Source organism: Haliotis cracherodii, unplaced genomic scaffold (assembly GCF_022045235.1).
Source record: "Haliotis cracherodii isolate W230 unplaced genomic scaffold, xgHalCrac1.p SCAF_9, whole genome shotgun sequence".
In the NCBI taxonomy this organism is placed as follows: domain Eukaryota; kingdom Metazoa; phylum Mollusca; class Gastropoda; order Lepetellida; family Haliotidae; genus Haliotis; species Haliotis cracherodii.
The window spans coordinates 25,926,092-25,951,775 of NW_027266343.1; the positions used below are offsets into that span (position 1 = coordinate 25,926,092).

Sequence of the window (25,684 nt, forward strand, 5' to 3'; positions counted from 1 at the left end):
TCATTTGATTTTTTTACCGACATGATAAACTTCATTCTTTCAATCACAGGTACAGGACAATTTGTACTTTCCATTGATAACATCGATATTAACTTTGGGGATAAGACATTTAGGCAAGAAGTGAGCATCCCAATGCATGGGCACCATTTGTGCTTACTGATTTGTTATCCCCCGCCCCGACGAAGCTGAACTGGTGCCTTTTGCTATATAGGAATTTTAGAAATTTTTATTTTTTATGTTTCCATGGCAACAAGTTGGACTAAAACAATAAGGGTAGGGTTCGATTCCAGGTGAAAATTTTCCACATCTATCAGACATATGCTGAATTGTTGCCTTTTGCTATTTATGAATTTTAGAAATATATTTAAGTAATAACACAACTCGTTACAAATACAGTTACATATTGAATCATAAACTGCAGAAGGCAAAACAACACCGGTAATAACGTTTTTAGTGCTGCAATCAGGCAATTTACAAAAAGGCCCAGTCAACATAGTTCACAGGAGCTAATGGTTTGCACACAATCGAACATGTCATATTGGCAAGGGATATGAGTATTTCATGCTTGTTTCTTTATGGATTATGAATCATAATTTCTGCTTGGATTGGCTAAATCAAAACAAGGGAATTTGGCCAAGAAGTTTTAGTTCAGCTTCAGTTATACCGTTCAATATAGTCAAATAGCTAATTTCCTTCCTCTGATTTACCCACCTAGGGATATAAGACACCAGTGAAACAGTCTGTTACCATTTGGATCATTGCATAAAAATAAAAATTCTAAATAGCCAAACACTCGCCACAAGGGACAAGAGGGATAACTTCAACTTTCCAATAGTCAACTTACACTTTATGTCAAGCAATAATTCCAGCAGCTCTAACTTTTAGTGTCAACATTGCACACTGTTTAAGGTACAATTGAGCTTTTCAAAGAGTGTCATATGACTCTTGCTGAAGATTTGGTTGATCAACTTTACAATTTTCAAGATCTTAATTAAGCTTTCAAAATGTTTCATGGTAGTCAAGATAATGTCTGATGCAATTCCTTGTTACATATGTTCCATGTTTCTTTAAGTGAACAACTCTCACATTTGCATGTGTTTGTGATGGGTGTCACCAGTGGGACAGTGTACACTCACCTTTTTTGTAGCAGACAGTGATTAACAAACACACATGCCTATGCAAAGTCAGAGTCATGCAAATGAGATTTGTTATGATTATGGAGATTGTTTTGTCACTTAATAAATAAGTATGTTGCTGACTATGGCATAAAACAACAATTACTCTCACTCATTTTTTGTTTTTATGTTGATACTGGCATTTATAGGAATATTAATGATATTGTTAATGTGACAAGCTGGTATGCCACTGACAAAAGTTCAAAGTTTATAGTTGTAGGGTGAGTCCAAAAGAACATGAAGAGATTTGACTGGAACCATCTTTTCCCTTGGACAAGTACCAGTAATTCTTTCTCCTAATATGCCTAGTTTTGTACATGCATAACATTGGGCACATCATCACACATTGTGCAACTTTCTAAGCAGTATAGGTGTATGGTTCTTTTGATATTCTCTGCCTTCCCTGTTTCTGTAAAACATTTCATTATTTTTTTGCTAAAGTTCAGAAATAAAGTCTGATCCATGTGCCTACAGTACTTGTCCTTGTGGAATCTGAGTGTAGACACATCTTCCTTGCAGCTCCAGCCATGGCCCAGTCTTCACTACAGCCAAGTCCAGGCCAAGGAGTACTGTGAAGATTTCATCCTGACTACACAAATTGGTGTGCAGTGTCAGGGGCTCATCTCACTTGACCTACAGAAATCAGTCCTAGCATCGTGTGTCACAGGCATACAGGTAGGTTTTGAATGAAAAGTGAATAAGACATGTACACATGTTCCACATGCATCATTGTGGAATAGATTTAGGACTGGGTTCAGCAGTAAACTGTCTTTGATGTGGAATAGCCCAATGTCTGCACACTGAAACATCTGAGACGATCAACCATTGCGGTTCAGTGTAAACCATGCTCTGATGCAATCCACTGTATGTCAAATACATATGATGTATCTATGCTACTTCAGTAAATGCTAATGGATGAACTGTTGTGGTTTAAGTCATGTATAAATGGAACAAATCATGCATGTGTCTATTTTTCAACAAAAACATGTACTTACTTCCTATGAGACTTTTTGAAGAAAATATATATGGTGTCATCTGAATGAAAACATTATGAATGTATTTAATGTTACTAAAATTTTCAGTGTATTCCTGGTCAACAAAAAGATTTACATAAAAGGGATAGAATATATGACTAACAAACTAGTACTGACGATAAAGTGATCGTCTTTCATGGCTTCCTGGCCCATGTCAAACTGTTGGTGAATTATAAGGACAGTGTGTAGTTTATTTCATGAGGAAGGCCACTTGATGAGGTGAGTTGAAATGGGGCTTAACGCAGCCTCCAAGATTATTGCACTTATATAGCATGTGCGTGCACGTGTGTGTGTGTGGCTGCTTGTACTATTCCGGACTGATGCCGATTTATAGTGCTAGCCCACTGAGATACCATGCCACAGTTAAACATGAATACCCCTCTCAGACACAGCATACTGACTCCAAGCCGACAAGTCCTTCTTTTAGCCCCTTAATGCAGAGCGACAGACAGGGTAACAAGTACCATCTTTTAACGTCATTTGTTATGATGCGGCTGTGGATCGAACCCCGGACCTTCCGCTCTCCGGGAAGACGCTCTACCACTAGACAATGGAGGCGGTCATCACTTGATAAAAGATACTTACTAAAGTGTATGGCTGAACATTTTGACATACTTTAAGGATCTAAGACTTGTTTGATATTCATATAATAAAAAGCATCCATGATGAACCCTCAAAATGAATGCCAACCTGCTATGACAAATGGGAGATGTTCTTTCAGATCCATGACAGTCTGGAGTGGGTGTCGTCAGTCCTCACCAGGTTTCTCCAACAGTGCTTGGCAGTGGTGAGGAGGGAGACAAGTCACTGGGTGCTACAGGAGGGGCTGTACCAGCCACCGGGAAGAATACTCAACCTGTCATGCAGCAGCAATTGTAGCGGTACAGGGCAGTGTAACAGAGGTTAGTGTCTTTCCATCAATGGGGTGAGTGAGTTTTGTTTTGCGCCACTTTTAGCAATATTCCAGCAATATCATGGCAGAGGACACCTGATGTTGTACCAATGTCAGGAATCGAACACGCGTCTTCGTTGTGACGAGCAAACACTTTAACCACAAGCCTACCCAACCACCCCTTGCATCAATGGGAGTGTTTCAACACAATTGTCATGCAACATTTGATATTGATAAAGTAACATTTTGTAACTTCCTGAACATTTTCAGGTGTTGTGGGAGATATATGTGACCAACCAGGAGGAAAGGGACCTTATTTGTGCCAGGATAGAATTGTGTGATGATGTCATAAAGACGTTTGATGTCAGCTTACTTCATTGAAGATCGATATGTGTATTGTCATGTATCTCGTGAAATGTATTTTTGTGTTCTTAGGATGCTTTAGTTTTAAAATATGATAAAAAGTCAAAATGTAATTTTTCACCTATAAGGTACCTTATTTCATGGTTGAACACATATGTTGAATGACGTGTTGGGACAGCATAATGACATGAGAAAGATGGTGTGTCTGTTCAGGTGTTGTGGGAGATGATTGTTGAATGACGTGTTGGGACAGCATAATGACATGAGAAAGATGGTGTGTCTGTTCAGGTGTTGTGGGAGATGATTGTTGAATGACGTGTTGGGACAGCAGAATGACATGAGAAAGATGGTGTGTCTGTTCAGGTGTTGTGGGAGATGATTGTTGAATGACGTGTTGGGACAGCAGAATGACATGAGAAAGATGGTGTGTCTGTTCAGGTGTTGTGGGAGATGATTGTTGAATGACGTGTTGGGACAGCAGAATGACATGAGAAAGATGGTGTGTCTGTTCAGGTGTTGTGGGAGATGATTGTTGAATGACGTGTTGGGACAGCAGAATGACATGAGAAAGATGGTGTGTCTGATTCAGGTGTTGTGGGAGATGATTGTTGAATGACGTGTTGGGACAGCAGAATGACATGAGAAAGATGGTGTGTCTGATTCAGGTGTTGTGGGAGATGATTGTTGAATGACGTGTTGGGACAGCAGAATGACATGAGAAAGATGGTGTGTCTGTTCAGGTGTTGTGGGAGATGATTGTTGAATGACGTGTTGGGACAGCAGAATGACATGAGAAAGATGGTGTGTCTGTTCAGGTGTTGTGGGAGATGATTGTTGAATGACGTGTTGGGACAGCAGAATGACATGAGAAAGATGGTGTGTCTGATTCAGGTGTTGTGGGAGATGATTGTTGAATGACGTGTTGGGACAGCAGAATGACATGAGAAAGATGGTGTGTCTGATTCAGGTGTTGTGGGAGATGATTGTTGAATGACGTGTTGGGACAGCAGAATGACATGAGAAAGATGGTGTGTTTCAGGTGTCTGTATCTGCGAAGAGGACTTCACTGGTTTTGACTGTTCTATCAACAAGACATCGGTGCCAAGTGTGGGCTCCCCACAAGGCGATTGTGACAGTCAGATGTCTCTGTGTAACACAGTAACTATTGTTGGTGGACCATTCGTGCTGTCAGCAAACATTGTGTGCAGATTGGAGACAGTTGAGGTAAATAACACAACTGGAGCAGATGTCAAACTTGTACATATTCAGTCAAAGAGATTTCTGTTAACAGTGTTTGTCCATGCACAGTCTCTCTATCTGCAGTGAAACTTAAAAATCTCTCCCTCTTCTAATCAACTGAACATGTAAAAGTTATTGTTAAGGAACATTTTCCACATGTCCCTATCTAAAACAATGTAAACATTTCATTTTGAAAAAAAATATAAATGGTGCTGCAGCAGCTGTTGTTAGTGAGAGCAAAATCAGCCTTCGCTCCATACCTCTTCTTCTCAGAAACCAATGGCTATTGCAGTATTGATTTCATATTTTCAGTGGATGTTCATAAAATCCATCTTAACATTGAACTGAGGTTGTAATTTTGAAGAGTTCCAATTGAAGCACTTGCCATTTGCAATCAATTGAATTCTATAAATCATAAAATGAATGAAAGCATTAAATTAATGCTACAATTGTGTGTTCCTTGCTCACCTTTAATAATAAAGTGACATATTTCTTCTGGACATATATAACTATATTTTCATGTTAAGTCACTGTACACAGCTGGGAACAAGGACATATATACAAAGCTCATATAAACAATGTAACTGAGTGCTAGATTTAGACAGTGCTCCTCACCAAGTTCCTGTAAGTTGGTTAACACGAGCGGATCATGCAGTTTTGCCAGTTGTATGGTGGCGTCTTTGTTGTTGGCGACCTGGTAATGACGTATAATTACAAGCAAACCACTGCTTATCTATGTGAACAGGGTGTAGTAAAGCAAAAGCATATATATACATTCAAACAATTGTACTAACAACACTTCAAACCACATTGGAAATTATGACTGTATCTGTTATCTATTGAATGATGGGAGGCATCTTTGATCTGGTGTTTTTTCTTGGAAACCTTGCCAAATAATTTGTTACACTGAGCATCCAAACATAGTGGAAATTTCAAGTACACAAAATGGAGATTTGGTGAATACACAACATTACTTAACATTCATTATTCTCATTCTAACAATAATGGAACATCTACAACCTTTGTGAGCTGACCTAAATAATATCAGTTGAATATGCCTTATTGTTAATTTCCTGCGATCAAAGGTAGATCACACATCAAGTGGGAGAAGTCAAGTTTGTGAGAAAAGGAAATACTTTTCCTCAGTTGAACTGCTATAAATACCCACTACTGTATCCTAAATTTCAAATGTTTGCTGTTTAATGAGAAGGGTGTGTTTCAAATCCCAAAGTAGTTATTTCCTGACTCTTTTTCTGCTGGGGATCATCTCTTGCATTAAGTAGTTAATAACGCATTAAGTTCATGATTTGTAAATGAGGGAGATATTGTTCGGAGTTAAGTCTGATGTTAAGTGAGACATATGTATCATTTTGAGATGCAAACTGCCAATTCAGCAAACGCATGGAGGTCAGCTAACATAATCTTTACTCAGCGAATTATTATATTATTATTATTATTATTAGTAGTAGTAGTAGTAGTAGTAGTAAAAATAGTAGTAATAGTAGTAGTGTGTCTTGATGATGGGTTATATTGCCTATGTACCTAATTATAAAAGATTCTTAGATGCTACAGTTTTTAAAGTATTGTTTGTGAATACTTTTTACTTACCTTTCGCAGCTGACTAGCAATGAGACACAGAGGGGCACAGGCCAGTACTCCTATGTAGCTGCTGTGTTTGTGTCCTATCAGATGGTCATCTGCAATCTGACAGATGCTGTCGGCAGCTACTATGTGACTATCAGCAACAACAACCTTACTTACAGTGCCTCAGTTTTCTTTCGTGTATATGACTCCCGCTGTTTCATCACCACTGACAACCAGTTTTCTCTCCTTGTAAGTATTACTTTACTTTTCATTTATCCCAACAAAGAAATATAAACAAACAAATATACATTTGATGTGATATTGTGGTGTCAAGTTCTACCTTGTTTGATGTGGAAGAACTGTGAAGATGCGGGGTTGTCTTCAGGAGCCCATGCTTGCCGTAAAAGGCAACTGTGCTTGTCGTAAGAGATGGATCGATGCTCAGGATGTCTATCGCTGGATTGTCTGGTCAAGACTCGATTATTTCTAGACCTCCATCACATAGCTGGAATATTGCTGAGTGTGGTGTTAAACAACAAATAAACAAACAAACTATGATGTGGAAACTGCTTTCAATATCTTCATCCCGATCGGTTGATTAAAAATGAAGACGCATGCTCACATGTCTGTGCTTGTGTCTCAGCTAAATCCTAGTTGATTGCAACACCTACAACAGTGAGTAATTATTCCATACAGATTAGTATGAAGCTTCTGTTGCAGCCCAATTACTGCTTCATCGGCACATCATGCTACAAGCCCGGAGATGTGAGCAAAGACAACACACAGCTGGTGTGTGACACAGGCAGGAGCACACTATCCTGGACAGACCGATCAGGTACATATAGCTCTTACAACGGCGTGTCAGCTGGATGTAGGAGGAAAGCCCAAAGTGCTGCAGACATTTATCACTTTGGTGAAACCCACGAGTCTGGGTATGGTGCTGACAAACCAAGAGACATGATTGGGGTCAACAGGGATTCAAACTGATGATCATAGATTACTGGTGTGCCAAAGGACCCAACTCTGCACAGCGAATTACAGCGCCTTAGATGACTGGGCCACCCATGCCCCCAATATGAACCAGACACTTTGTGACACTGTCAATTTGTAAAATCTCTGTCAAGTGCTAGAATCTATTGAACCTGAACTACACTAGATAATCTGTCCTTCAGCATTTGACTAGTCTTTATGTAGTTAAACTAGTCTTGGACAAACAATGCAGCATAAGTGTCGTATGCTGGTGTTAATCATTGATTATGATCCCAAGGAATCCTTCTGTTGTCTTATACAGTATGCCATCTTCAGTTGATATGTTTCATTGACATATTTGGTGGGGTGGTCCAGTTGTGATAGCATTCGCTCGTCACTCTGAAGACCCATTTCTGGTGTCCCCTGCCATGATTTTGCTTGAATGTTGCTAAAAGCAGCGTAAAATCCAAGTCACTCACTTACATGTTTGGTCCCTTAGAGTACCTCAACCTTGGTGTACAACCCACACTGGCAAGTCATGTTGAGGGTAGTGAGTTTGTCTTCACCTGTGACTGGGGGGAGTATTCAAACAACGACACCAGCATCATCATCTACAGTCAGTGGATTCACAACAACAATGTCAGTGTGGAGACAGAGGTAGAAGGCAATGTCACCAGCACCAGGCTCAATCACACCTCTCTGGTTGACCTCAGCTATGGAGATACTGTAAGTCAACGTGTATACATATAAACCATATTCCTTTTATGATGTTGGCGCTTTCAACTCGTACCACGTACGAGTCTTATCAGGCCATAACTGAATAACGGACATGAAGTAGTAACATATAGTTACGTGACATCATAACATTTAGGAAACTATGACGTCACAATACAATATAAACAATATATATATGTATGTATATGTATATGTATGTATGTATATACTTTTCATATAGAGTTGTAAGCATGTTTTTGTCCTGCCCAAATGTACTTATGCCCCGGAAAAACTTCCAGGATTAAAGGCATAAAATTACAATGAAAATGTTCTGACCCTGTAGTGGAAAGTTCCAGTTGACAGGAGCAAATGTTTGGCTGTGTTTGTGAGTGATGTTCCTGTATATTGTTAATGTGCAACATGTAAAACAGGGAAACTATGGAAAGCATGAAACAAATCCCACTACAGTCCGTTTGACTCCAAATGAGAACGATGAATTGCAAAATAACTCGAAATCCAGAAAAGTGTAATTCATCGTTCTCATTTGGAGTCAAACAGACTGTAGTTGATTAATGTGAAAACATGTAATCATGACCGAAACAGATAGAATGCAGAGCCCAGAACGCATCTGAAATCGGAAGTACTGAAACATGATAATTCCATGATATGACCATGTTTGTGTCAAGTTGAACTGAAAGTCAGTCGTCAGTGAATACTACAGCTGCCAGGATAAAGTATTCTGAAGACTTAACAGAAAATGAGATAGGAGAATGTTTTGACCATGGTAACAGAGATATAAACAAATTTCTTTTAAAGAATTTGTTGTTTTTTCCAAAATAATAATGGATTTGTCAAATTAACATTGGAATTTTCACACACATCGCATTTGTTCCGATCATAACAAACATATTTCAATTATTCGTATTATAAAGTATTACACCCACACGCACACGCATGCAAACACACATGGAACCAAATCTTGTTTACAGAGTATATTAAATATACTAATTTTTCATGAAGTGTATACTCATCCCTTATATATATATTATGTTGTTTGAGTAGAGATTGCCAATAATTAACACTGACCCTTGAGACCGCCTCCGCGGTTTGACCGGAGAGTGGAAGGTGCAGGGTTCAATCCCTGGCCACACCATACCAAAGACATTAAAAGATGGTACTTGTTATTACCCTGTCTGGCACTCGCCACTATACTGTGTCTGAGTGGGGTATGTATGTTAAACTGCGGCATGGTATCTCAGTGAGCTAGCACTGTTAAATAGTCTAACTAGTACAAGCAGCCACACACACACACACAAAAGCATGTTGCTATATTAGTGCAATAATCTTGGACGCAAGCCCACCTCACCTCACCTCACCTAACCTCACCACCTCACCTCTCCTCTATAGTGACCCACAATGCACCCTGGTAAGCTCACGTGTTATGTAATTTTAGCTGGGCTATTTGTCTCTTCAAGCTAGACCTACACAAAATATTTAATATGTGACTTACAAACTTTGTGCATGAAATGGATTATGATGGATTACGTGTAGTGGCAAATTCAATGGATCTTATTGGGACTTGGAGAGACTTTTTAATTGTAATCACTGATACTTGCTCTTGTGATGTTTGATTAGACTGCCAGAATTAAATTGTGTTTATGTTGTTGTGTGATCTCTTTTTGTTATGAATAGAGAGTGTATGATGGATCCACTCGTTACACTAAATATGCATGTTAAGTACAATTACTGTCTTGAGTTGCCATACCTATGTCAGATTTGTTTAGTGTATTATGTACCTGGAGAGAGAGTTAATCTGAATCATTTTGCTTTGGCTTAAAAAAAAAGAAAAGAAATGGTTCTCTAAGGCAATGGCTTTTGAAGCTATAGCGCGGGCGGGCGGGCAGTTTTTTTTTGTGTGTGTGTGTGTGTGTGTGTGTGTGTGTGTGTTGTTTGTGTGTGTGTTGTTTTTTTTTTTTGTGTGTGTGTGTGTGTGTGTGTGTGTGTGTGTGTGTGTGTGTGTGTGTGTGTGTGTGTGTGTGTGTGTGTGTGTGTGTGTGTGTTGTTTGTTTATTTGTTTGCGTGCGTGCGTGCGTGCGTGCGTGCGTGCGTGCGTGTGTGTGAAGCTTGTATATAACCAAATTCCTGTTCTCCATGTAAATATGTGTTGTCTTTCCCTTACAGCTGCAGTGTGGCCTTGTAACATGCCTCAGCACTAACTGTGCCCACTCCCGCAGTCCAGTCACGACTAGTCGGGAATTCAAATTTGAAGTAAAAGTGAGTTGAAGATATCATAGAGGCTTGGTAGCGATGGAACAAGACAACTTTGAGGAGTGTCAGACATTCGGGAATGGTCAATTTTACTTTCGTCTAGCTGTGTGAGGTTAATAGATCCAATGTTTGTGACATTACAAACATTTTGTTAGTGACAATCAAATGCTATGTTGAATGAAATAATACCAGTAATGGTTTGACTAGGCAGCACTTTCTGGGAGAAGTCCCATTCGCTGTCTTGGCTGTGTGTAGAGGGGGCAAGGGCCCTGAGCTGATGATGAGCCTAATCAGCCTGACTGTGCCAGGATCACCCAAACCCTCTTTGCTGTATTTTAATAATAATAATAATAATAATAATAATAATAATAATAATAATAATTCAGGAAAAACATGGCAAATATGCGGACCATGCTTTCGAAATGTCACGCTTGTGTCCGAAGTACCAAGTTGTTCGATTCCCCATTGTTCTCAGTGCCTTAGGTTTGGTACCTCCAAATCTGTTGACTGACATTGGGAGAGTACCCATTCGGTGTCTGGGTTGCGTGTACAGGGGGCAAGGGCCCTGAGCTGATGATGAGCCTAACCAGCCTGACTGTGCCAGGATCACCCAAACCCTCTTTGCTGAATTATTTTAATCTGATAATAATAATAATAATAATAATAATAATAATAATAATAATAATAATAATAATTGTTAATGGTACTAACCAAGAAACTGCAAGTAGTGATTGCTATTTATACATCTTTATAATCAGATCACCAGCAAGAAATCCTTGACTTTGGAAGAAGGTGAAGGTGCCAAGGTTGTACTTCTGGAATCCACTTTTCCTCCCTCCATCTTCTGTCCAGCCTCTGATGACAACACTAGCTGCTCCATCACCATCAATGCATACATCCCAGACCTAGACACCCAGACTGTGTCCTGTCCAGGGTCAGCGGTCACTGTGCCACAAGCAGTGGTCAGCTGGCCCAGTCGACCAGATGATGTCCAGGCCATGTGTGGCCTGGTGCTAAGCAATGACAACTGGCATACGGAACAGTCATTGTATGTAAGGGCAACCACAGACAATCAGATTGATGGTGATCAGTACCGAGACCTTCAGATCTCACTCAAGATGGCAGCCGAGATAAACACCTCCATAGCTCTGGAGACAGTGAAGGTGGGAAACATACTAGTATGAGTCACTGTGATTACCGTATTCAACGTAATAAGCGCCCAGGGCGCTCTCAAAATTAGAAATCGGAGGCGCTTATTAGAATATTATTTTTAGTTGAAAGATCGTAAATTTCGTGGTTTAAGCTAACAGCCTCAAATGTTTACATACGACAGATATATTTTTCAAGAATTTAATTGCCCCTAATTAAGGGTGATATAACACACGAGTGCGTATTATACACGAATAAATAAGTCTTGTGTACATTGATCAATCGGAAGGGGTGCTGATTGTGATTGTTCACTAGCCAATATATTAGCAAATATCGCCGTGGGTGCTTATTAGAGCGGGGCGCTTATTACGTCGAATACGGTATGTGATGTTTAGCTGAAAGTATGGTCCCATCCAGGGCCAAATCCAGGATTTTGAAAACTGGGGTGGGGGGATCCTCTTGGGCCCTTTGTAACTTCAGTGGTGTGTGTGGGGGAAGTCCACTCAAAACTAAAAAGGCGGGGGATACAGTTATAACAAGGAATTTCATCCATCCGTTCTTCCGATAGGAGAGATGCAGTGCAAAGTTTAATTTCAATATTTGGATTTTCTGAAAGAATACAGCTATTTTTCATTTTTTTACTTTGAATTCTTTTGCTAAAACATATATATGTGACTTGTAACTTAAAAACTACTGTGTGGATTCTTTTCAGTTTTAGGGAACAGTTTCCATACTATTTATGAGAAGAGCTGCAGTGGAAAGTTTGATTTTGATATGTGGATTTTGCTGACAAAATATGAATTTTTACATGTTTTCAACTTAGAATGTGTTTTTTTCACTTCAACATTTGTATGAGCTATAACTTGAGAACTACTACATGGATTATTTTCAAATGTAAGGAATACTTTCAATACTAATAGGAGAGGTGCAATAAAAAGTTTGATTTTGAAATGTGTATATTCTGAAAGAATATATGATTTTATTTCATGTTTTGAACTTTTTTGTTTATTTACTTCAACATTTGTGTGATGTATAACATAAAGTCTACTTTGTGGATTCTTTTCAAATTGGGGGTACAGTTTCTATACCAATAGGAGAGGTGCAGTGCAAAGTGGATTTTCTGAGAAAATATTGCTTTTTACCTGTCAAATGTACAGTATCCAGCACAGCTTGCTGATGATGTAATATTATTGCGCTTTTTAAGAGAAACCAGCTTTTATGTTCAGGCATCAATATATCTCCAATATCAAAATTGTTCTTCAGCTGATGTTGGAGTTGAGGTTGAGCCTTGCTCACCTTTTGCCTTGTTAATTTTACTTCAACAACCAAATCAACATGTTAAATTATCATGATAGGAATTCACTTACAAAATGTCATCATAGGTTAAAAAAAAGGGGGTGGTGGCCATGGCCTCTGACAAACCAGAAACGCCTCCCATCAGACTTCTCTTTAATCCTTAGTAAAGGTTGTTGACATAAGCGCTTACCCTACAATTGACCTAGTCCACAATTAGCTGGGGTTTCTGTAGTATTGGTTCGTTTTATGAGTCATATTTAATGTTGTTGTTGTATTCATATTGACCTGGTTGTATGTTTGGGGCTTTGAGGAAAAGGGAAAAGGGCTGCTTCAATTTTGCAAGTACCTTTTCTAAACACATCTATTTTCTTAAAGCTTTTACTTAGAGACTGGTAAAAGAAATTTTCTTATCTTATTAAGAACTTAAATTATTATTCTTAACCTTCATGTGGATGTTTGTCTCAATTATGACGTTTACTTTTGTGAGCCGCGATATAACTGGAATACTGTTAAAAGCGGCGTTAAACCCAACTCACTCACTCACTCAAATTACATTTATGAGAGGCATTTAAATTAGTTTTTAGCTTTGTGAAACAGTTGGAAAAAAGGCAAAAACTTGAAACATTCATTTTTGAAGGAACTGATTTGGCAGACAATTAATTTGTTGGAATTTAGTCACTTTTTTACATTTTTGCTTATAATATTCAAATTATTAACAAAATGTTTTATAATGATGCTGACTGCAACTTATCACAAGTCACATATTATAACTGTTCAATGGCCCTATATTTGTAAAATCTACAATTAAGTGTAATACATTTTGCTACATCCAAAGAGTTTAACAGGAATGTTGTGAAACACCTCCTGGTAGGTGATTACATATATGTCTGTTGTGTTTACAGTTGACCATCAAGGACCGTGATCGCAGCTCCATATGTAAAGCCGTCAATGTTCCACACATCACAACATTTGACAATGTGTAGGTAGTTTCTAAGCTAGATCCTGGATTGATTATAAGAATCATAATTAAACTTCAAAATGCAAGGGCAAAAATCTTGACTTAATATTTTAAGGGAAGAATTGCTGTAGAACTTGAAGGCAGGGTCAGTCTATATGCCAGCAAGTGGTGATGACTGTACCACTCATAACACTGTGCTCACTCTTTTGAGTATGTGTGTTGTATCCAGAAATATGTAGCAACTTCTGTCAACAGAACTTTGTGATACAGAGGAAATGAAGCCATTAGTCAGTCACCTACCCCATCCCACCTCACACATTGGACAATACTCACATGGACAACATTTGACAAGATATCTTCATTCTACGTGCACCCATTCTTAATGAACAAAGACAGACAAAACATGCATTGCAAATGCCATCAGAATTATACCCTGGTTTGGGATCATGATAACAGGATCCAACATTTCGCCATTCATCAGTATACTATTGGCAAAATACCAATCTTTCAGTAGCATACAGCAAGAAATACTCCAATCTCATGACTATACCACTTATACATGTTATACTTTCAGACTGTTTATAACATGATTTCTTTACATTTGAAATTATGAGGTAAACAATTACTGATTGCAACATCTCTCCATTCTTGGTCAGTATCTGCATAAATTGACATAATATCCTCTTTCATAAGAGGTCGAATCTCAATGGTCAGTAGGAGGGACATAGAAGGGACATAACTCAAAAATAGCCACTGCTGGTGCTACGATCAAGACAAGTAATTCCAGCAAAGTTTGACAAGGGTGGAAACTGGACTTTTACAGTCACATAACACCCTTGACTCTGGAAGATGCTTTGTTGACAGCTGAGATGCATGTCCAGATCCCACGTATCCCATCTGAGGGTAATGAGTGGAGTGCCCACTCCCTCCTGTTTAGACTCCCTCATGAAAGAGTCCACTGTCTGTGTTTCAGCTACTACAATCTGCTTCAGTTTGGAGAGTTTGTCCTGTACAGACACAAGACACTTCCAATAGCTGTAAGTTGTGGAATATATGTGTGTGTGTATCGCAATCAACATAACTAGCACCCCTGGTCAGAGGGTGTATCTAGAGTGGGGAAGCTGATTAAAGGACATTATGAAAATAACGCTAGAATTTTCATGTATAGTCCATGTATAGCGGTTTATTTTATGTTCACAGCTAACAATCAGCATTACTTATTGTCAGTATTTACTACTTATAACAAGAAATATGTATGCTTTCCTCTGACAATTATGTGAAGAAAGGGTGATGTGAAATTGAGTTTAATGTCGTGTCCAAGACTATTGCACTTATATCTGTGCTTCCTATGTGCAAACAATGATGCATGATATTTTCTTACTGTATGAGGTTGGTGTGTTTGTAGGTGAATATCTTCACAACTCCATGCAGAGGTCAAGTTTCATGTGTCTGTGGGACAGCAGTGCTGGTGGATGACGATGTTTTCATACTAGAGAGATGTGGTAACCATACTGACATGCCAGTCAGAACTGAGATGCTACTGAATGGTGACCTTGCCAAGGGGACCTCACTCCTTGAGGTCAATGATGGAAAGGAGTATGTTGTAAGTAAACAATGGACATGGGAGGATAACTGGCTCTGTGGAAATGTCAAGCAATAAATCATTACACAAAACTTATTGGACAACAGATTCATCATTGAATAATTAAATTTCCGTTGTGTTCATTGAAATTCCTGTATTCTGATTAGCTGAATTGGTCACGTGTTATTGCATTCATTTCCCAATGAATGTAAAAAATTAAGCCACGCCCACCGAGGCGCACTATTTTTATCACTTCGGAATTTCGGGGAATCCCAATATTACAGCCGAGGGAATTCCCTTTCTGCTCACGTGTATCGTCATGCACAGGACATTTAGCGACTTTCATGCATATTCATTGCCCAAACAAACCTTTGAAACCGAAGGCCGAGAATGTATGAAACAGCAAACGTGCAGTCTCGATCGCCTGTTTTTTTTTTCTGCTCGCCTCGGTTCAACTTTCATGTCTTCGGGTTACCTTTCTAACTAGCATTTTTCCAACTGTGTTTTACCGTAATCAGGGAAGTAATGTTTGAATCTGGCGGTAACTGACCATGTAATTTGAAACAGCCGCCTTCTCCCGGACATATTTCTTCCAGTTCGTTACAGTCTGACTGTTGCAGTTCTTTTCGCAACTTGTCTTAACTGACAGGTCCAATGAACATTGTTTTGATCCTGCTCTCCGTTGATTGGCTACCGACAGTGTAGGTGTGTCAATTTATGGGCATAAATTAAACAATCACCTGATTCATGTCACGCCACAGTATGTATTCCTACACCTGGAATGTTTATCAATCTCGTCATTTTTGTCTGTTTTGATAATATACAACTGTTTTTGGTTAAACTATTGTAGATAAAACATGTTTTATGCTGTCGAATTTAATTATAACCATTGACTGTGTATTTTTTTTGGTTCATTGAGGTATGAATCGAAAAACCAATGTGCAAACTTTTGTAAGAATCCGCTACGCGGATTCATACAGTTTGCACACTGGTTTTTCGATTCATACCTCAATGAACTGAAAAAAATACACAGTCAATCCTTAAATATATTTGTATGACTGATCACAAGTATTTTTCATTATTACAGTGACAAGTCATTGACTTATGACATGATCAAGTATATATGTATGTGGCTAAAATGAGTGAAGAAAGACAATCTCTTGAAGTTCAAGAGGAAATCTAACCATGAGCAATCTGTCACCAAAGAAGATTTGTATCCCTATGTTTGTACTTGTAGTAGGGCGTGGAGTCATCACACAGATGACATCCTTACCTTGTCAGCTTGCTGGCGAGGTTAACCTCTTTGGTCATGTGGACGAGTCGTCCGACCTCAGATCAGAAGGTCCGTGGTTCGACTCTCATCACGGGACTTGGAAATTGTATGGCCGCTACATTGGCGCCCAACATGGTGCTGAGCATGTTCATATTAAATTTGAGCAAAATAAGCCTCTGTACCCTACTATGCGGCCCGGGACGTGCCTTCTGTTGACGGAGGAGTATGTAGCAGGGCGTGGAGTCATCCCACAGATGACATCCTTACCTTGTCAGCTTGTTGGCGGGGTTAACCTCTTTGGTCATGTGGACAAGGTGTCCGACCTCGGATCAGAAGGTCCGTGGTTTGAATCCCATCAAGGGACTTGGAAATTTTATGGCCTCTACATACTCAATAAAATCAGATCTTAGTGCTCACTACTGCTACACAAGGATCGGAGGACATCCCATTACAGGTCACATCAGAACAATCTTTGATGGACCAATGAAATGACTAACAAGAAGTGGATGCTTGCCAGTCAGAAAGCAGCTTTCTCAAGCTTTATGACGCTAGTTTCTAACAGATTACTTCCATTCCAGACCTGTTTTGAAAAACATTTTGACAAAGTTCTCATTTCAGAATTGAAAACTGAACATGAGAAAATTTGCGAAAGACTAATAGATGGCCGAGATTGTATGGCAGTACTTACCACGAGCTATAGAAAGTCATTGTTGTTTCAAATGATTATCAAGTTGAAAGGAAGGATAGACAATAATTTTGATGGAATCAGTCGTTCAACTCTATAACTGTCATTTGAAACACCTGTGTTAAAGGTTGCGTGTTTAGAAAACACATTCTGACTGTCACTTTCCTGATATGGTAAGCGACGCTTTGATTGATTGGATGAAAGGTCATTCTAATGAAACTCATAATGGGATATCCTCAGATCTTTTTGTAGGGGTAGCGAGCACGGAGTTCTGATTTTAATGAGATTGACCCAAGATGAAAGAGTTGTTCCTTGATGAAAGTGTTGTGTCCCCAGAAGATGAAAGTGCATTTTTTCTCTAGATAAAAGTGTTATGTGTTTGGATGACATTGTTGTGTTGCAGGTCCTGCTTCCTACAGGCACCCGTGTAAGCATCACCCTTGGAGACCGACCTGACGACAAGTACCTCAGTGTGTGGATCCAACCCTCAGCTGCTGATGTACAGGAAACAGAAGGTTGGTCAAACCAGGACACTTTCCAGAGCTCAACATGTACATCCTAGTTTTGTGAGGCTAAAAAAAATAATAGTCTTGTTTTTCTGGCACCGCTCGCATTATCATAAAGTTTGCCTCACGTTTCGTTTTTATTTCCATTTCAAAACAAAAAAATCCCTAAATATTCCAGGTCCAATGTTAGTCAATTACTGTATTCCAGTATTTTTACTCATCAAGGAATATTTTCCAAAATTGATTGAACGCAGCTGTTTATTTGGTTACATAATAGTTTGAACAAACCAATCCACCCCCCCTCCTGCCCCCTTCAATACAAACAAACACACGAAAAAAGCACTGCCCATCCACACAAAGCCATTGCCTGGGAAACAATTCTTTTTATATTTTTTAGCGTAAAGGTTATGTTAAATATAATGTTTGTATTTATTGTGCACTAACAGTAGGTATGTTTTCTCATAGGTTTGTGTGGTACTTTTGATGGTGACAAAGACAACGATTTGACCTCCAGTGATGGGGATGTGAAGAGCTACATGAAGTATCCCAATGACTTCACTCTCACCTGGAGGTATGTTGTAGTGTCAATATAAGAGGGCAGTTTTAGCTAACCTGAATGAAGGTTAGCTTGCTTATGTCATAACTTGCTTGTCCAGTGTCCAGCATCATTGTTGGCAACAACAGCATCTGTAAACATCATCTCCTTAGCAACCACTGGACCAAAAAGGTCCGAATGGTGTAACTCAGACTGTCAAATTGAAAAGTCTATTTACAGATATTCTAAGGTGTTTAGATCAGTTGAGTGTATTAAGTAGGGGTGACTATTGGTCTGGAAATCACTATTGCGATAATTATTGATATTGAAAGAAAATATAGGTTTGAGAATAAACTGCAGTCGAAATTGGTAGATTCAATTCATTACTCCAGAGTCTCTACAGGAATAGTAATATAAATCTTGAGTCTTGGTACAATTATTTTAAAGATCTTCTACATAATGTTGGTTGAAGATGATCAGGATGTATGTATTGATATAAATTTATATAAGAATAACCATAGTTTTTATGATCGGATAAATTCAGATGTTCCTTTGAGCACACACAAGAAAGAAGTGACATTTTCTTTGCTCTGTGCATACGCTAAGGCATTTAGCACAAGAGGCAGTATTCATAACAACTGGTTGTCTGATGGTTAAGTGGATGTCTGGTGAAAATCTAAAGATTTTTTAGTGGGATATTAACCAAATTGCAAGAATATTGGCTGTGATGTAATTATGATGCACTGGCTTTGAGGTAGTATTATATGCAATGATAACTTTTGTTTGATTTTTTTACGGTTACTGTGACAAGTCACTTTCGTTAATCTAAATGATACTACAGATTTCGTGTTTCCAAATGGAGGAGAATTATCATAATTAGAGTGTTTGAATGTAAATATTTCTTATTCTGTTGTGTTCAACAGAGTGCCTGCTGAGGAGTCCCTGTATAACGGTGTGTGTGAGTCCCCTCTCCCCCTGCCGCCCAGCAGCGCCCAGTGTGTGTGTGGGAATATCCCTAACTGTAACCAGGAGGACTATGTGTTCACTTGTGTGGAAGAGTTTACTGCATTGAAAAAAGGTAACCGATTAATTAATACTCATGCTCTATCAACACATCCGTCGATTCAATGAACATATACAGTCAACTTTGTCCCAGGGAACATCAGATATGTGTCAGTTACGGTGGACCTGATGAAGAGTCTGAGAGATGATAAACATGCATTTCTTAAATAAGATATCAAGATTATAAGTCTAAAAATTAAGTTTTGTATTTTAATGTACCTACTTTACATATTAGCATCTATTATGTGTTCTTTATGCATTTAATTGATTTCAATGTCTATCACATGCTCATGTCTAGTGTATGTACCTTAGCTGTATGTTTTATGTATCCTTGTCACATGTTGTTTGTCTGATCTTAATATTATATTGTCAAGATCTGTGATGTATATCAAATTCCTGAAAATGTAATAAAATATTTTTATTCTTATTCTTATTCTTAGAGTCAACATTATTTCATTGTATATAACAGTGTTAACTGGAAATAGTCTCAGTGTTGGCTTTTCATAATCCTGGGCGCCTTTGTACAAAGCAATCTTAGTGCTAAGGTGACCGCAACCTTAACATAGACTTACGACAGTCGTAGCGCTGAGGTTGTTTTGTACAAGGGTACCCAGATCAGCATGTGCATCCTATGGACTGACAATGGTTTTGTCCTCACTTGTATGTGTGAATACTGTAAAACTCTCTGTATGCTGAAAAAAAGTTGGCACTTGTACCAGGTAAGGACATCACGGCCCAACTGGTGAACAAGACAGCTGACACTAAGCCAGCCATTTGCCGAGGAGAAGATGTTGTCAGCTTCCAGTACAACTCCACTGCCACTACCAAGGTAGACCTCCATGCATTGAATTTGTTTACTTCCATATGTAATTTTAAGTTCACTGACCGAATACATTTAAGTCTTACGAAGAGTTGGTTCTCAGGCAATGATTTTTGAAAATATAGGGCAGGTGGGCAGTGTTTATTTTGGTGTTGTTCTTGGGTTTGTTTTTTCCGGGGGGGGGGGGGGGAGGGGGGCTTGTTCAAACTAGTATGTAACCAAATAAACAGTTGTGTATCATCAACCTGGGAAAGGGTCTCCCTACATAAACAAGCATTCAAACTCCTATTGCTGCCATGACCATAAAACAAGATGCACATGGAAAAGGACGTAACTGCATGCTTTATTGGATTGCATTGTTTTTAAGTATTAGGATTTTTATAAAAAAATAATTAAAATTGGAAATAAAATCGAAACTTTGGGCAGACTTAATGATGATGCGGGGGTGCCAGGGAACCAAGACTATTATTTTTGTTAGCCTATATTTAGAAGTTTTTCAGTATCAAGCGTTAGTCATCTGTCTTTTGGGATGAATTTCACTAAGCACTATGAATGTCATTCCCACAGATACTGATGTGGCCAACTGCCAGTGGGTGGAAACCGGAGACAGCACGGAAACATTGTGAGACATACATTCGTGGTAGGACGTCCGCACAACTGTGTCTCAGTACTGTTGTTACTCTACAGTTTGAGCTTGTCATTGAAGGGTGTGTTGATAGCATTCAGGTGAGAATGAGACTATACTATATCACACTTGATATACATGTACTTCTAGTCATATTGTATATCTGATAGTTTTCCTTTTTTGACCATATGAAATACAGTTTCTATATTCCTTGATTATTAGATGATGTGACTCTAATTTTCCAGAGTACGTACCCATCACAAGATTACAGGAATTATTTTTGGGGATTTGGCAAAACACAAACTTGTCATTTGACCTTGCATGTATTTAACAACATTTATGTTGTTCAAATATTTATAAATATTTTGATTTGCTGAAAATATTTCTTTTTAAAATTGTTTTGACAAACATAGTGACATATGAGAATAGCCTATTGACATAGGCCCAATATTATTGTACCTCTTTGGCCAAGTGAACCACATGAGCTTAGTTATGTCATAGTGAGTTGTCCATAACATCTTAAGGTTTGAAAAATAGCTTGAAATGTCATGGTCTTTTTTCTCCCCATGTCAGTGTTGAAATTGTTGAAGGTAAAACATTGGCATTGGTATACATTTCTGAAGTGAAACTACCAATACAGCTGACCTCGGCATACTTGTTCCCACCAACATTGAAACCTGAATTTGTTGAAGAGGTTCTATATATTGAATACTGAACTTTAATTTTTTCACCTGACCATGTTATCAAGATCTAGATTAATATCTGACCACTGATTCGAAAATAGATTTTTTTGCCTATTTCTCAGAACCTGTTTTTTCAGGTGCGGAAAGTAAAGAAAATATATTAAATCTACTCTTGTTTTAACATTTTATCTGAAAAAGTCCTTGCCCAACATTTGGATGGATGTTCCTTACATTATATAAGAAGTATTTGATTTAATATGTAGCTTTTGGGAAATAATATAATTCTATTTTAAAATCTTATCAAAAGGCATAATTGAGAATCAGACTTATAACAATGATAGAAGGAAATGGCAAATATTTTATACAATATTATTCTTTACATTCATCATTGTTCAAAAATAAGAAACTTTGTTAAAATTTTGTTTGTTACAACAAATGACTTTCATTGTTGACATTTTACTTTTGAACTGTGTAAGAAGGTACTCTGAAGTACACAATATATTTTTGTATACACAAGTTGTCTACACTGACATTGCAACTTACTGGGCTCTTGTATGCTTGTTTTGTCTACACTGACATTGCAACTTACTGTGCTCTTGTATGCTTGTTTTGTCTACTCTAACATTGCAACTTACTGTGCTCTTGTATGCTTGTTTTGTCTACTCTAACATTGCAACTTACTGTGCTCTTGTATGCTTGTTTTGTCTACACTAACATTGCAACTTACTGTGCTCTTGTATGCTTGTTATACCCCCGTTTACAAAGTAAATCAGGGGTATATAGCGTTCCGTCTGTCCGTCCTTCCGTCTCAAGCTTTTGTACAGCCCATAACTTTTTAACCATGCACCCTAGCTTCACCAAACTTGCTACACACATTTACCACAATGAGTACTTGTGCCTTTTGCTAGTTTTAAGATTCTGAACTTTTTAATTTTTGCCGTTTTCATGGAAACACTAAGAAACTTAAACTTTTAGGGTGGGTGTTTTGTACAGCCCATATCTTTTTAACTATGCATCCTAGCTTCATCAAGCTTGCTACACACATTTAGCACAATGAGTACTTGTGCCTTTTGCTAGTTTGAAGATTCTGATTTTTTTATATTTTTGCCATTTCCATGGAATCATGGTGAAACATAAATTTTGGGTAGAGTTTTTGTACGATCCATGTTTACAATATTATGTATCCTAGTTTCAGCAAACTTGCTGCATTAACCACTGATTGTTTTTTATCTTTTATAAGATTCTGAAAGTTTTCTCTTTTGCTGTTTTCATGGAAACATGATGGAATTTAGAAATGTTGATGACTGGTTTTGTATAGCTAATATATTTTCCAAAATTGTTTCCACACATGTAGATCATCATAAGTATCTGTGCATTGTGTTAGTTTGAATTTATGAATTCTTTACCATATCTGTTAAGGCTAGATGAAAATTATTAATTGATTGATTTTCTTATATGATATTGTTCCATTTTTTAAGTATTAAATCTCCAATTATGTGTTTTTATATCAAGAATTTTTGGTCCTTTTGATAATTCTTCTTATGTAACTCTTCAATCAAATGTTTATTCAAAGGTGTTCATGGTGATCTACTTCCTCGTAATGAACACTGGTAACATGGGAGATTTGGGGAGGGGAGGGTGGCGGGGGGGGGGGGTCAATTGTCACTGGAACTCAATCTTAGTTTTTAAAACATTGAAGTTAAAACTATTTACTATTTGTTGTTGACCAGCGGGGATAACGGGGGTATGTGAGCTTTGCTCATTTCTTTCTTGTTTTGTCTACACTGACATTGCAACCTACTGTGCTCTTGTATGCTTGTTTTGTCTACACTGACATTGCAACTTACTGTGCTCTTGTATGCTTGTTTTGTCTACACTGACATTGCAACCTACTGTGCTCTTGTATGCTTGTTTTGTCTACACTGACATTGCAACTTACTGTGCTCTTGTATGCTTGTTTTGTCTACACTGACATTGCAACTTACTGTGCTCTTGCATGTTTGTTTTGTCTACTCTATCATTTGAAATTATTTAACATTTAACTTAAACAGTTCAATTTCAAAATCCAAAGTTTATTTTTTTACTTGATATATTTTCTGTCAATACTTTTGATATTTGCATTGATACCCTTCTTACTTTACCTGTGCCAGACTCTATCCTCAGTACTTCTTTTTCCATGCTGTTCCTGCTGTCTTTCCTGTGGACATATCTCTCTTCAGCAAACCACTAACATGTTTACCATAAGTATTTTGTCTTGTCTTGTGTTGTTTCTTCATTTCATCATATACCATATCCCATTATAGGCTTCATCACTATCATCAGTCATATTAGATCTCCTGTTTGAAATATTTGAACACCATCAGTGATTAGGTCCTCAGTATTTCCCTCAATTGCATATCTATTATCTCAAGTAACAGTATATCTGTGATGGGAGATATTTGTATAGTTTCCCCTCATATGTAAGTTACATATGTGACAGTGGAGTTCAGTCAGTATCTACTGTTACATTTACTTTCTGTATGTACAACTCAGTTGTTGCTGCATCTTGACTTATTTCCAGTGGTTCTCTGGTCTGTAGTACTTGCAGTTACTGCTTGTATCTGGGATGACTTTGTAGTTGTTGCCAGGTTAGTCTCATCCCGTAGCCTTTGCTTGCTGGATTATTTCATTTCCATTGGGATCATCTGGCTAGTGTTTCCTTTTACCTGACCTCAGTACATGCATAAGTTGTCCTTCAGGTGACTACATCCTGATTGTTGTTTGGCTACTTCCATTGCTATTGAACTTTGCTGCTTACCTGGGGTAGTGGTCAGTTCCCCGCAGTTGTAAGTCTACCCATATCACACCATAGTTCATCTTGTATCCTTGCTTTTGTAGGAGCCCTGCACTTGGTTTCCTAATACTTAGGAGTTTTTGCACTTTGCGATCGCCTCGGTTCATAATATTGTTGTTGGGTCCCAACGTATAGGATCCTTGTTGCCTTTTTGGAGGTTTGTCATACTTGTATTATCATACACATCATGGCTCAGTCGGACAGTGATGTTAGATCACAGGTTGATCAGGTTGTGGATTTCATCCATCAGCTTGATCCCTTAGTCCGTACTAGTTTACTTTACCGTCTAGCAGATGACACTAATCCACATCCACCTCAGACCACTTATGTAGCTGATGTTGGGTCTGGAGATACGTTGTTTCGGCCGCATGTGCCTCCACCTCCTGTGGATAGCCAAAGGGTTGTTCCCCAACCATATACACCTGGGCTACCGTCACTGCTAACACATTCACCTCTGGGGTCTCCTTTGTTGCCTGATATATGGTCACCCATGGAGCCTTCCCAGCGGACAATACCCCCACAAGACCATAGCCCTAGGATAGAATTGCCGAAATCTTTGCCTAGGCCCTACGGGTCACTATTTAGTTATAATCAACCCCAGGGTTCATCAACCCCTTACTCACAGCAGTCGCGTGTCATTACACGTCCGACTGGGGCACCAAATGAGGCTCGGCCCAACAGACATGTACCCATGCCCATTCCATACCCTGGGTACACTCCAACTGCTCAGCCTAGTCAGTTCTTGGCAACTCCGCATTCCACCATGCCCATATCACACACCTCGTACATGCCAATAATTAATGCGCCAAGTCCCCGGTTGTCAACATTTTCAGGGGATAGGGCAAAGGGTGATGTGAAATATAGTCAGTGGCGCCTTGAAATATTGGGGTGTCGATGTGAAAATGCTCACTCTGACACTGCCATATTCAATGCCATGCGGAGAGCAGCCAAGGGTTCTGCTGCAGATCTTCTCAGTGGCTTCCCTGCTGAGGCAACCCTTGATTCTGCATTAGAGCAGTTGGACATTGTCTTTGGCAATGTGATGCCTGGCGAGACGCTCATGGAGCGCTTTTACACAGCTCGCCAGGAAATAAACGAGTCTGCTGCAGCTTGGAGTTGTAGACTTCGTGACTTGATCTCAAAGATCGAAGTCTCAGGAATGCTCCCACCAAATGCTGCCATGACCTTGCTTCGAAGCCGTTTCTGGATGGGGTTGTCCAAGGATGCTTTAAAGCAGGCAACTCGTCATCACTTTGACTCTGGTCTCGAGTACAGCCAACTGCTGCTTGCTGTACGTCGGGTGGAGGAGGAACTGCTTACCCCTAAGGAGGCACATCAGTGTCCTGTTACCACTCCTGTACCAGGTGGTCGGGAGATGGAGGATGTGCTCTCTAGGCTTAAAGACCTTGATAAGACAAAGTTCACTCTCTTGAGCTCAG

The 25,684-nt window shown here is 38.8% G+C and overlaps 1 protein-coding gene across 1 annotated transcript in view; it reads left to right on the forward strand.

The window, feature by feature from the left end:
- The window catches only part of LOC139453352 (uncharacterized), a 318,833-nt gene that overhangs the window by 118,015 nt on the left and 175,134 nt on the right, over positions 1-25,684 (forward strand). The window contains exons 59-74 of the mRNA XM_071235025.1: positions 1,695-1,850; positions 2,931-3,111; positions 4,504-4,688; positions 6,321-6,536; positions 7,008-7,122; positions 7,756-7,982; positions 10,152-10,244; positions 10,997-11,401; positions 13,586-13,662; positions 14,615-14,678; positions 15,047-15,244; positions 17,585-17,696; positions 18,153-18,258; positions 19,146-19,300; positions 20,004-20,113; positions 20,672-20,830. Of these exons, the coding sequence (XP_071091126.1) occupies positions 1,695-1,850; positions 2,931-3,111; positions 4,504-4,688; positions 6,321-6,536; positions 7,008-7,122; positions 7,756-7,982; positions 10,152-10,244; positions 10,997-11,401; positions 13,586-13,662; positions 14,615-14,678; positions 15,047-15,244; positions 17,585-17,696; positions 18,153-18,258; positions 19,146-19,300; positions 20,004-20,113; positions 20,672-20,830 (2,559 nt within the window). The remainder of the gene's footprint in view (positions 1-1,694; positions 1,851-2,930; positions 3,112-4,503; positions 4,689-6,320; positions 6,537-7,007; positions 7,123-7,755; positions 7,983-10,151; positions 10,245-10,996; positions 11,402-13,585; positions 13,663-14,614; positions 14,679-15,046; positions 15,245-17,584; positions 17,697-18,152; positions 18,259-19,145; positions 19,301-20,003; positions 20,114-20,671; positions 20,831-25,684) is intronic.